At 48.6% G+C, this 12708-nt stretch overlaps 2 protein-coding genes across 3 annotated transcripts; both read right to left on the bottom strand.

Annotated features, from left to right (window-relative positions):
* Nucleotides 1-141: 141 nt before the first annotated feature.
* LOC144078397 (UV excision repair protein RAD23 homolog B-like) lies at nucleotides 142-5467 on the bottom strand. The gene is made up of 10 exons (XM_077606430.1): nucleotides 5320-5467; nucleotides 3520-3601; nucleotides 3372-3451; nucleotides 2915-3252; nucleotides 2044-2096; nucleotides 1827-1954; nucleotides 1552-1735; nucleotides 1336-1487; nucleotides 1059-1241; nucleotides 142-395 (listed from the first exon to the last, which is right to left on the bottom strand). The coding sequence occupies exons 1-10, from the start codon at nucleotides 5386-5388 to the stop codon at nucleotides 282-284; spliced, it is 1383 nt and encodes a 460-aa protein (XP_077462556.1). The 5' UTR covers nucleotides 5389-5467; the 3' UTR covers nucleotides 142-281.
* Nucleotides 5341-12486, bottom strand: LOC144078396 (leucine-rich repeat-containing protein 24-like). 2 transcript variants are annotated; one of them, XM_077606428.1, is made up of 8 exons: nucleotides 12150-12486; nucleotides 11247-11440; nucleotides 10980-11066; nucleotides 10714-10905; nucleotides 9752-9920; nucleotides 9364-9626; nucleotides 7897-8409; nucleotides 5341-7496 (listed from the first exon to the last, which is right to left on the bottom strand). In XM_077606428.1, the coding sequence occupies exons 2-8, from the start codon at nucleotides 11421-11423 to the stop codon at nucleotides 7212-7214; spliced, it is 1686 nt and encodes a 561-aa protein (XP_077462554.1). In that variant the 5' UTR covers nucleotides 11424-11440; nucleotides 12150-12486; the 3' UTR covers nucleotides 5341-7211. The 2 variants fall into 2 exon arrangements, with proteins under 2 accessions (XP_077462554.1, XP_077462553.1); XM_077606427.1 differs by lacking the exon at nucleotides 12150-12486 and adding an exon at nucleotides 11993-12082.
* Nucleotides 12487-12708: the final 222 nt, after the last annotated feature.

Below are 12708 nucleotides of genomic sequence, written 5' to 3'. Positions count from 1 at the left end.
CAGGTTTGAGACCAGTCTCCTAAAGGACCCATTTTGCAAATGTCCAATCTATTCGATTCAAATCTTTTAAAGCGAAAACATTTGTTTGGCCATGAAGTTTAGGACAAAAATCACGTCCATCAGGCAAAAAAAAAGAGCCTATGAAAAGCCAACCGTGAAAGGTGACGTTTATTCAAGGTTCGCTTGGTGGGGTGGGAGGACAACCAACTGGCCCCACCCAAAAAAATTAAAAAAATAAACAAACAGACAGACAGACAAACAAAAAACAAAAAAAACTAAACCTACTCGTCGTCCCAGGCTTGCTGCAGCAGGAAGTTGGCTGCCAGGTTTTCGTTCTTCTCGCAGGCAAAGTACGCCTGGATGACCAAACCCTCGGGAAAGCCCAGCGCTTTTAACTGAAACCAAAAATATCCAAAAATCACAATGTTGAGTCAAACCAGGGCAGAAAAAAAGTGAAAGAAGACAGCCGTCGTCGTCGTCGTCAACTCATTGCCTACCTACCTACCGCATTTTGAAAATTTGTCAGTAGATTGATTCATTGAGATGAATAGTGAGTGAGTCATCTGTATTTCCTCCAGCTAGCAAATAATAAATGTCTAAATTGCCCAAATGAAAGATTCACTGCGATAATATAGAATTAAATTTGAAGAAAAAATGGCTTTTCTTCCAGCTAATTTAAGCCATGAATATCAAAAGATTAAATGATAGATTAATTGCGATAATTGGGAGTTCTGCTAGCACGCTAAGCGTAGGCATTATATTCTCTTAAAATGTACTAGCTCGCTAGCTAGCTAGCTAGCGCAGAGCTCTGGTTGCGACGTCACCACCAGAATGGCTGAAAAAAGGAGGGCGTTCCCTGATGCGTTGTTTTGGGTGCAATAACTATGAAAAGGTTCAAAAGTTGCCAGATTGGAGTGTGTGGAAGAAAAATGCCCGTTTTTTTTTTTTCAATTTACAGCACCTCTAAACTCATCCGGATAAGAGGAAGCCACACACACGATTGGACGCCGAAAGAGGACAAAGTCATTATTTGTTGTGGAATGAAAAAAGGGGCTGACCCTCTCGATAGCTTCTTTCTCCTGCGGCGTGACCTGGATGTAGTTGGAGCGTGATGCCGACCGGGGTTCGGCACCCTCGCCGCCGCCGCCACCGCCGCCGGCGCCACCGCCGCCGCTTCCCCCGCCCCCGGCTTGCGGCTCGTTCAGCATCTGGACGAAGCGTTCCTGGTGCTGCGTGATTTGCTGCCAGGCGACAGAGGGCAAAAAAAAGGGAGTGAGTGAGTGAGTGAGCAGGGGCGGAGCTCGGCGCCAGACGGCGAGGGCGAGGCGGCGCCACCTGCAGGAGTTGCGGGTTGTCTCGGCCCAGCTGCTGCAGAAGCGCCGGGAGCAGCGCTGGGTTCTGCTGGATGATCTGACGCATCTGCTGGAACTGAGGCTGGTTCCTCAGGAACTCCAGAGGGTTCCGCCCGGGCGTGTCGGCGGGCGGGCCTACGGGAACGGGGCGCCGTCAACCCGCGCGGCGGGAAAGTGCGGCGCTTTTTTCCACACTCACGGGCGGCGGCGGCCGCCGCCACGGCTGTGTCCAACACCAAAGGCGGGTCCGGCGCCGTCGAAGGCGGGTCCGATGGACGATCCGATGGACGATCCGATGGACGATCCGATGGACGATCCGATGGACGGTCCGTGGGCACGTCCACCAGGGGTGCCGCGTCACCGGCCTCGGCGGCGGGGAGACCCTGTAGGCGGGAATGGAAGTCGTCAACGTCGATGGAGGTCCAAATCCGTTTGGCGCAGTTTGCCACGGCGGCCAACGGAGGGCGCACTGACCGTCAGCAAATACTCCACAGCGCGGTCGGGGTTGTTGTAGCTGGCCCGGAGCGCCGACACCACGGCCTGGCGCCGGTAGCCCATAGCGGCGATCTCCGACACTAGGTTCTCGTAGGCCTGGCCCGTCACTGCCCGGGGACAAGGACAAGGGGCGCCGGGGCCCCGTCACCAAAGCGCGCCGCCGGGCCTACCGGAGGTCACGCTGGGCTTTTCTTACCCAAAATGGACGCCGCCTCCTCCAGCAGGCCTCGCTCGTCGGCCACCGGGGGGCTGCAGTACAGACGTGAATTATTGACTAGCGTATTTTCTGGCATACAGAGGTCAAAATATTTTTTGTTAAGCGTTTTATCTGTTTATCTTTTCTCTAGTTTGAAATAAATGACCATATTGGCCACATTGTCTTGTGTTATGGCCTTTCGTGCATGTCAAGTCTAATTTGTGTGCATATAAGCCGTACCCTCCATTGAGTCATCATTTTTTGGGAGCGACAAAAATGGTGGATATGCAAGAAAATACGCTACTACTAAAATTCATTTTTCTTTTGCTATCGTCATACAGTGGTACCTGGTCATACGACCGCTCGTCGTACCATATGCTCGTCTTACGACGGAAATTTCAATGAGATAATTCGCCCGAGATGCGGTCAAAATTTGGTGATGCGACCAAGCCAGATAGCCATGGCACTGTCCTTTTTTTGCATCTCTTTCGTGTATAAAATCTTTCTACGAGCACTGGGCGGACTTTGCATTTCCACTGCACACATTTTATTACTATTAAACCACTAGTTATGTGTTACTTTGTCAATATATGGCGAATTAGAAGAAATCAAACATGTTTTCCAATCTAATATCCTCTTTTTGGTGTTTTTTTCAGAGGGTTGGAACAAATTACTTTGTTTTCAATTCATTTCAATGGGAAACGTCCGCTCGAGTGACGAAAAGCTCGTCATACCATCTCAGTCTGGGAACGGATGACGATCGTATGTCGAGGTACCACTGTATTTGAGATGACGCCGGTTATCCATCACAAAAGCCCTGCCAGGCTTCCCAGTTGAAAACAAATGGCAGGAAGGAAACGAGTCAACTCACCCGGAATCCGACGAGTGGTCGGCGGTGGGACCGGCCGCCTCCTCCGTCCCCGCGGGGTCCGTCTGGGCCGATTCCGCCGGATGGCTTTTCCCGGACGGGGGGTCTCGGACGGTGCCCGTCGGGGGGGACGTGTCCTCCGGAGAAGTGGTGGGGGTGTTCTCCGGGGCGGGCGGCGCCGCCGCCGCCTCCGACGACTGGGGCTCGGCGGTTTCTTGCGGCGGGACGGACGAGGGGGGGGAGGAGCTTAAAGTTGAAGGAGGCGGGTCCGACGTCGACGAGGGCGTCGGCGATTGGGAGGTTGACTTTGGAGGGCTTGGTGGCGCGGGTTCTGCTTTGGTCTGCAAATGAGCAGAATGACTTTTTCAAACAAACGTTGGCTCCTCCCAGTTCAAAAGAATTGGACGTCGAGCCCGTCCGTCGATGGCCGCCGGAGACTTGACAAGAAGGCAAATCTGACCTTGGTGACCATGACCACGACAAAGTTCTTCTCGCTGATGTTGTATTCTTTGAGCGCCGTGTCGTCGTTCAAGATTTTTCCTGCCGTCGCCGACGACATGTCGCGTTAGCTAGCGCTCATTAGCCGTGGCGGTAACGACGACCATCACCTGCGTAGATGAGCTTCTGTCCTCCAGCGGGAAACGCATCCTGGCCTCGCTCCTCTGCGATTCTCTCCTTCAACGCTTTCACCTGACCAAAACAAAACAAAGCATTTTTCCTAAAAAGTGGCCCAAAAAAGGTCTCACCAAGAATGTGTTCCTAGTAAAAAAAAAAAACATCAGGCTCTAGCTCTAATCCAAGGGTGTCAGACTCTGGTTGGTTCGCGGGCCGCATTAACGTCAACTCGATTTTATGTGGGCCGACCAGTTTAGATATAATATTTAGATTTATTTTTTTATAAATGGATTAAAAAAACTGGATTAAAAGCCCTGAATATTCCGTTTTTCATAGCTCTAAAACAATGTTTATTTGAGCTTTTTTTAGATTTGACAAAATGATTTTTGAACTAAAAACACAGAAAAAATGATTAAAAATGACAATGATTGATTTAAAAGGGGGGAAATCAGGAAATGTAATATCCATCTATACTCTTCATTTGAATTTGATCCTAAAACAGAAAGTCGGCACTAATGATTTACTTTCTCGGGCCGCTCAACATGATGTGGCGGGCCAGATTTGGCCCCCGGGCCACCACTTTGACACAAGTGCCGTATAACAACTTTTGTACAGGATTCTTTAATGTACAATTTTTTTTTGTATGTTTATTTTGGTTTAGTTTTGTATGTTTATTGTAATGTTTATTTTAGCTTTTTTAAAAATATATTTTTAGATTTTACAAAATGATTTTTGAACTAAAAACACAGAAAAAATTATTAAAAATGACAATTATTGATTTAAAAGGGGGGAAATCAGGAAATGTAATATACATCTATACTCTTCATTTTAATTTGATCCTAAAACAGAAAGTCGGCACTCATCATTGACTTTCTCGGGCCGCACAAAATGATGCGGCGGTCCAGATTTGGCCCCCGGGCCGCCACTTTGACACCTGTGCTCTAATCCATGAAATAGTATTATAACAGTAAGAAATACTTTTTGAAAGCATTTTTACTTGCTACAATGACAGATTTCTTGTTTCAAAATGTAACTTGTAACTCATTTAGAAGTGGCATTTATTCCATTGTACGTCCACGGTTGAGTAGTGTTTCTTTAAGGCTAGTATTGATCTTAAAACAACTTCGAGTTAAGATATTACAACAACCTAGCGTTCAACATACACACCGTTGCGTTAGCGTTTGTCCAACATGGTTTAAAAAGAAAATACGCACATTTTTAAGGACATTTAGGACACAAACAATGAGGAATCTTGCAGTGTCATTCACTGACACCGATAAGAGTCGAATCCATTGGCAAGGACGCTTCGTTTTTTGCGGCGGTTTCAAAATACAGGAAAACGATGATCGGGTTTTTAATAAAAACTGCTTATTAAAATATCGTTGCGCCGTTGGTCGAACAATTTAGTTGATTTTCTCAAACACCCTTCTCTTAAAACGAGGTCTAAATACACCGCGGTGCGATTTAAAACGCTACACTTCTTTTATGTTGAAGTACACCGGCGCATACGACTCTCACACTTCAGCTAGCTTCACTCCGGTGACTTCTCGCGCGCGGGTGGGTGGGTGGCTTGATGTCCCGCAATCACTTGTACTTGCGTCCCCCTCCCTTCTGTGGCACATTTCCATACTTTCCCAAACCGTTCATTATTGAAAATAAACTTTTTACTACGAGCTTAAGTCGTCCAGGTGCGCGCAACTGCCTCGCAAGTGGGCTAAGCGAAGCTAGAAGCAGCGTATGTTTCAAGCTAGCCCGCCGGTCCGCCGTGTTTACCTCGAACAACTTTGACTCACCGTCTCCTCGTCGTCGATGTGAATTTTAAAAGTCTGTTGCTGGAGCGTCCTGAGGGTCACCGTCAGCATGTTGCCAGCCGCCTCAAGCCAAAAAGCACACGGGAAAGGGGAAAAAAAAACAAATACTCTTTTCGCACTTCACATTCGCTCCGTGTTTCTCAAGAGTTAAGTGGACTCGGCGAGTGACTCAGCTGTCTGACTCAATGGAAGCTGGCCGGGGCACGAGGGCGCCCTCTAGCGGCCCAGTGGGCGGATCGGAGGAACGTGTGGCCTTCATGGCGGTGGGAAAGGAGACGATCGACCTCGCGAAGTGCCAGTACATGTCTCGAGAACGACAAAAAAAATCGATTTCTATTTTAATGTCTAAAAGTGGCTAACGGAAGAGTCACGCTAATATTAATGATCCAGAAAGTAGCCAAAGTATTGCTACGACACCCCAACATGTGGCTAAGCAAAATGAATCAAACGCTAGCTAGCAGCAACAAACTTGTTAGCCCGTCCTAAATGATGCTAATGAGCAAACACGCTAGCAATGTAGCTTGTTTTATTGACAAGTTGGTCAGCTTTGGCTCCAATGGCCCCAAAAGCTTCAAGATAAGAAATGTTGCCGTTGTTGTAGACGGGAAAAAAAAACAAGAGTGAAAAGTACAACTAGAACGAGACTAAAAACACATCAAGACCACATGCTAACGAGCACAACACATTAGCTTAAAAAAACAGGCAAAATGGACACACTGGAAAGTCAAGGGCGAAAAAAATAAACGTCCAATGTTTTTAGATTTCAAATGCATGGGACGTTCATCGACGTCAATGGTAGACAAGACTCATTTCGGTATAAAAAATCATGGGAATGCATGGATATATTATTTGAGATGAAGTGCAGAAAAATATTTGCATTTTTCAAAATAGGCAAATAATACATTTTCTTCTATTTTTGTTCAAAGTTATTCCCGCCTTTAATAACATTCAATCCAGGGATAGATCAAACTAAATTAACAATTAACTTGCTGCAATAAATTGCAATTGGCCACAATTAATCTATCAATGGCTGCCAAAGTCTTAATGTAAGAATGAGTTATCATTTTTAATTTTAAAAAAATATTTCATCAATTGATCCACAGAGTAATCCAGTCATATTTTAATCGCATTTAACAGTGATCAATCCGATCATAGATTAATTTTATTCGTCTGTAATACATATAGCCGTAGATTAATCGCATCAACTTTGATTTATTTTCTGCAATGAATTAAGTAATCAGGATGAACCTATCAGCCGTGGCTAATCATTTAAATAATGAATACATCAAATTGAATATCTAAAAAAAATGCATTGTGTTGTTCATTCTTGCAGAATATATTAATTTTAAAAAAATATTTCAGCAATTTTATTATTCTTCACGGTAATTTTTTATTTTATTTTAAATAATAAATAAATTAAATTGAATAACTAAAAAAATGCATCATTGTGTTGTTCATTCTCAAAGAATATATATATATATATGTATATATATATATTTTTTAATTTTCAGCAATTTTATTATTCTTCACGGTAATTTTTAATTTTATTTTAAATGATAAATAAATGAAATTGAATGACTGAAAAAATGCAGCATTGTGTTATTCATTCTCAAAGAATATGTATATATTTTTTTAATTTTCTGCAATTTTAATAATTTTTACAGTAATCTAGTTTTTTAATTTGACTAAAAAAAGAAAAGAGAGCATTTCAGCCAAACATTTTTTGCCCGCATTCCATTTTTCTTTCCAGTGTGGCGTTCGTTTGTATTTTTGGTCCAAAAGTCATTAGGTTTTTTTTTTTTTGGGCACGTTTTGTTTACCCGAAAGTCCGAGCGCCGAAAAGACGGGCCCCGGGCGTAAAGTTCGTCAAAGCTTCAGCAGTGGATCTCGTACGCCATCCGAGAGTCGGCGAATAGGCCGGCGCGGTTGAGAGGGAGCCCCTCCCCCTCGGGCTCCGCCTCCACGCCCTCCCCCGCCATCCTGCCGCCGTCGGCCGGGCGGCCGTCGGAGGGGGCGGGGCGGGGCCGGGTCGGGGGCGCCACGGCTTTGGCGCGGTTGAGGACGAACATCTCGTGGCCGCGCTCGTCTCGGAACTCCTCCAGCTGGGCGAACGTCGTCGGGCCGTCCGAGTAGTCGTTGACGTACAGGATGCTCTCCTCCTGACCATCGCAAAGATTGATTCCAGATTTATTTTGGAAAAATCGTAAGGACACTGAATTGAAACGAGTCCAGGCGAGAAATAACATAGTGGCTTGAATGTCAATGCATTTCACGAATAAAACCAGTTTCTCACTCGTAGGCGTCCAAACCGGGTGAGGTGGGAGTTTGGCAGCGAACCAACCAATGTTCCACCCCATCACTTCAAAGGGATTGGACGTCTCGTGTGGTCAATGGCAGACAACGGCGTCACAGAAGATTGTTCTGACTTGATTTGAATGGAAATGCATTGAATTTGATAGGAATGTTGCCCCTGCCAACATGGCCGCCCGCCATTTTCACCGCCATTTAAGTGGGGGCAATCCAAACCGAGCGAGCAAAATTGGGTTGAGACGGGCGTACCTTGTGGGCGGCGGCGGCGGCGGCGTGCGCCTCTTTGTGTCCTCGCAGCTGTCGAGCGTAGATCATGGCGAGCAGCAACAGGGCGGTGAGCGCCAGCAGCGAGATGCCGGCGGCGATGGCCGTCTGCGTGGCCGCCCCCAGGGCGCCGAAGGCCATGCTGCCCAGCGCGTACAGCGGCTCCCGGCTCACGTGGCCGCCGCCGGGGCGGGGCCGCGCCGCCGCCTCCCGGTCGGGCTCCGCCCCCCCCGACGAGTTGACGGCCAGCCGGAAGGTGAGGCGGGCGGCGCCGCCCGCGTTCCACGCCTCGCACTCGTAGAAGCCGGCGTGCGCCGCCGTCACGTTGCTGAGGAAAAGCATGCCGCTGCCCGTGTCGGGGTCAAAGTTGGCGGCGACCTCCTTCTTTTGCGGCGGGACGGCGGCGGGAGGATCCCCGGGGCCCGGGGCGCCCAGGTCCCGCACCAATCCTCGGGGCCCCGGCGACGCCTTGGCCGAAGACGCTTTTCTCCACGTCACCTGCGAGGGGCGCCAAAATATTAGCAGACAGCAATGGACGTGAAGCTCAACATGAGCAGGAAGTGATCGCTAATGCCCCAAAACCAATAGGAAGTGACCCAACATGAACAGGAAGTGACCTGCTCATGTCCCAAAATCAACAGGAAGTGACCCAACATGAACAGGAAGTGACCTGCTCATGTCCCAAAATCAACAGGAAGTGACCAAACATGAACACGAAGTACCCTGCTCATGTCCTAAAATCAACAGTAAGTGACCTGCTCATGTCCCAAAATCAACAGGAAGTCACCAAACATGAACAGGAAGTAACCTGCTCATGTCCTAAAATCAACAGTAAGTGACCTGCTCTGATCATGTCCCAAAATCAACCGGAAGTGACCCAACATGAATAGGAAGTGACCTGCTGCACACCCAAAATCAACTGGAAGTAACCCAACATAAACAAAAAGTGACCTGCACATGAGCCAAAATCAACAGGAAGTGACCCAACATGAAGAGAAAGTGATCTGCTCATGTTCCAAAATCAACAGGAAGTCACCAAACATAAACAGGGTGTGACCTGCACATGACCCAAAATCAACAGGAAGTGACCCAACATGAACAGGAATTGACCTGCTGGTGACCCAACATGAACAGGAAGTGACCTGCTGGTGACCCAAAATCAACAGGAAGTGAGTGACCTGCTTATGATCCAAACTCAACAGGAAGTGACCCAACATGAACAGGAAGTGACCTGCTGGTGACCTAACATGAACAGGAAGTGACCTGCTGGTGACCCAAAATCAACAGGAAGTGACTTTGACATGTAGAGATGACATGTCAAGAATGCCCCAAATAATATCAAGCAGGAAGTGACCCAGCATGAGCAGGAAGTGAGCCGGTATTCCCCCCAAATCAACAGGAAGTCACCTCACTTGAGAAGTGAACCCGCCGACCACGGCGCCGCCCTCTCACCTGCGGCCTGGGGTAGCCGGAGGCGTGGCAGGAGACGCGCAGGCTGTCGCCGAGGCGCACGGCCAGGCTGCGGGGCTCCAGCTGCAGCAGGGGCGGGATGCACACCAGGCTGTTGGGGGGCACCTCCAGCAGGCCCAGCCGGGACAGGCGCGGCGGCTCCCGGCACGCCAGCCGCCGCTCCGACGAGCTCAGCAGCCGCTGGCCCTCCTGGTCCATCCAGCGCCGCAGCCAGTGGAGGGCGCAGTCGCAGCGCCACGGGTTCTCTGGGACGGAAAGCCGGCGCAAAAAGACATCGGCGTTGGCGGCGGCGGCGGCGGCGGCGGCGGCGGAGAAACGCCGCCGGCCGGCCGGCCGGCCGGGGCCCTCGCGTGTCGGCGCCGGCTCTCACCCGTGATGCGGAGCACCTGCAGGCTGACCAGCGGGCGCAGCGCGGCGGCGCTCATGGTGTGGAGGCGGTTCCCGCTCAGGTCCAGCAGCGCCAGCGACGTGAGGCCGGCCAGCGCCCGATCGGCCAGGACCTCGATGCCGTTGCGCTGCAGGTGAAGCTCCTGGAGGCGCTGCACGGTGAACGGGCGCCGTGGTCAACTTCCCTTTTTTGCCCCGCCCATTCCATTTTAGCCCAGCCCTTGCCCTACCATTGTTTTGCCCCGCCCACTGCCTTTTAGCCCAGCCCTTCACCTAGCTACCGTTTTTGCCACGCCCATTCTTTTTTAGCCCAGCCCTTGCCCTACCATTTTTTTGCCCCACCCACTGCCTTTTAGCCCAGCCCTTCACCTACCATTTGTTTGCCCCGCCCATTCCTTTTTAGCCTTTGATTGATTAAAAAAATTCAATGATTGATTTAAAAGGGGGAAAATCAGGAAATTGAATATACATCTATACTGGGCCGGACCAATTTAGATCTAATATTTAGATTATTGTTTTTATAAATGGATTAAAACAACTGGATTAAAAAGCCTTGAATATACCGTTTTTTATCGATCTAAAACAATGTTTATTTGAGCTTTTTTAAATATATTTTTAGATTTGACAAAATGATTTTTGAACGAAAAACACAGAAAAAATGGATTTAAAAAATGACAATGATTGATTTAAAAGGGGGACAATCAGGAAATTTAATACACATCTATACTCTTCATTTGAATTTGATCCTAAAACAGAAAGTCACAAGGCACTCATCATTGACTTTCGCGGGCCACACCAAATGATGCGGCCTGGGGGCCAGATTTGGCCCCCAGGCCGCCACTTTGACACGTGCTCTAGGCCCTCCCCTCTTATAGCTCCGCCCTAACCTGTTCCCGCCACGGACCGACGGAATTCTGCGCCAGTTTTCGGGCAGCGCGCGCCTACCTGCAGCCCGCGAAAGGTGAAGTCCAGCAGGCGCGTGATGTGGTTGGCGGCCAGGTAGAGGATGCGCAGGTGGTCCAGGCCGCGGAAGGTGTCGGCCGTGGGCGAGTGGATGCGGTTGCCGTCCAGCGCCAGTTCCAGCAGCCGCGCCTGCTTCTGGAAGGAGCCCGCCTCCACCGACGAGATGCTGTTGTTCTACCAAAGGATGGGGGACGGACGCCCGGGCGTCACGGGGTAGCCGACATTGTGTGCCACGCCGCCTTGCTTACCTGCAGGTAGAGGTAGCGCAGGTGCGCCAGCGGGCTCAGGTCCTGCCGGCGGATCTGAGCGATCACGTTGTCCTGCAGGAACAGCGTCTTTTCGCCAAGGTTTGGACAGAAAGAAAAAAAACATGTTTTGGAGGTTCGACATTTTCTGCCATTGACGGCAATGAATGTTCAATTCACTCGTTTAGTAGTAGTATTGAAAAACACAATATTTTTAACAAGCGTTGGATTTTGAAGTTTTTGGTAGGTTTTAAAAAAGGACTTAATTACCTGCGTGAGCGTAGGTACGTGTTTGGGCAAAGACGGCAGGCTGGTGGAGCCGCACTCCACCGTCAGGCTGTAACATCGACAGCTCGCCGGACAGGAAGTGCCGGCGGCGGCGGCGGCGGCGGCCCCGGCATACGGCAGGGCCCCCAAAACCAGGACGAGGAGGAACGGTAGCCACATGGCCACTTGCTCTGAAACTGTCAAAACAACAAAACAATCCGACGTGTAAATTTTAAGAATCCAACAGAACAGGAAGTGCCCCAAAATGTACAGGAAGTGACACAAAAGCAACAGAAATGGACACAGACTCCAAAAAAAGTGAAGTTTAAATGCCCAGAATCCACTGGGAGTGACTAATGAAGAGAATCCACTAGGAAGTAGGAAGTGACCTAAAATCAACAGGAAGTCACATGTAATTGACCCAGAATCAACAGGAAGTGACCCAAAAATAACAGCAAGTGACATTTTATTTACCCCAAATAAACAGAATGTCACCTACAGAACTTTACAGAGCAATTTAAAAATTATTGTTTTTAGTTTTTTTTTTTTACAAAATGGTGGTATTTATCTGGTTCGTGATGTTTTTAAATACCTCAAACATAATAATGTAAATAAATGTGAACAGGTATTATTAGTTTCTGAATGATAGCTAACACATATAAACACGTTTTTTACATCATTAGCACATATAAACCCATGTTTGATTCATTTCCGGGAAAGAAAAAACTGTTTCCGTTCTAGTTGTCAACCTTTGGTTGGCTTTCGTTCACCATAACAACCCACGAAGGAAGAACGCATGCATCCATCCACAAGACACAACAATGGAGGATGAGGTGCGTTCACGCGAACGCGCACAATGCGCGCGCGCGCGGGGCCATTGCCGTCGATTGTCGTCTAATTAATTACCTGATGCTGAAGACTGAGGAGGAGGAGGAGGAGGAGGAGGAGGCGCCTTCCTCCTCAAACGTTTACCATCCACGAGGACGAGGAGGAAGATGAAGATGCGCGGGCCGTGTGGCGTCGTCCGAGGAGACAAGGGAGGATGGATTTCTGCGCTAAGGCTCCTCCCCTTTCTTCCTCATTTGCATACGAAAAAGCTCCGGCGGCGTGCGCTCGTCCCAAAAGACGTAAAGTCCCGCGCACGCACGCACGCACGCACGCACGCACGATCAGTCGCAGGTGTTGCTTTCCGCCTACCTTTCCTCACTGCTCCCGTTCCGGAAGCTTCTAAAGGCACACTTCCGCTCGCAATCGCTCCAAAATAAAAGTAGATCCCTCGTATCATTTCAAGATTTCGAGTGGAGAATGTAAACGATAAAGTTAGGTTAGGTTAAAAGATTCAAATGAAAATAACAACAACTGAAAGGAATACGTCAAGTTAGACATGTATTCCATGGAAAAATATCAAATATACATGAATTCATTTAATGTATTTATAGATTCAACCCTGACAAGGATAAGGTGT

Source organism: Stigmatopora argus, chromosome 8, assembly GCF_051989625.1.
Source record: "Stigmatopora argus isolate UIUO_Sarg chromosome 8, RoL_Sarg_1.0, whole genome shotgun sequence".
NCBI lineage: Eukaryota > Metazoa > Chordata > Actinopteri > Syngnathiformes > Syngnathidae > Stigmatopora > Stigmatopora argus.
The sequence above is the reverse complement of the archived record's forward strand: the minus strand, read 5'-3'. Positions and strand labels throughout refer to the sequence as shown.

What these genes read in the sequence shown, in the direction of transcription:
- LOC144078397 (XM_077606430.1), bottom strand. Translation starts at nt 5,388, where the DNA reads ATGCTGACGGTGACCCTCAGGACGCTCCAGCAACAGACTTTTAAAATT. An exon ending in TCGTGGTCATGGTCACCAAG is followed by an intron (nt 3,253 to 3,371) that starts GTCAGATTTGCC and finishes GCTCATTTGCAG; the next exon opens with ACCAAAGCAGAACCCGCGCC. An exon ending in GGCGGCGGCCGCCGCCGCCC is followed by an intron (nt 1,488 to 1,551) that starts GTGAGTGTGGAA and finishes CCGTTCCCGTAG; the next exon opens with GCCCGCCCGCCGACACGCCC.
- LOC144078396 (XM_077606427.1), bottom strand. Translation starts at nt 12,041, where the DNA reads ATGCGTTCTTCCTTCGTGGGTTGTTATGGTGAACGAAAGCCAACCAAA. An exon ending in GCAGGTGCTCCGCATCACGG is followed by an intron (nt 9,627 to 9,751) that starts GTGAGAGCCGGC and finishes TTTCCGTCCCAG; the next exon opens with AGAACCCGTGGCGCTGCGAC. An exon ending in CCGGCTACCCCAGGCCGCAG is followed by an intron (nt 8,410 to 9,363) that starts GTGAGAGGGCGG and finishes CGCCCCTCGCAG; the next exon opens with GTGACGTGGAGAAAAGCGTC.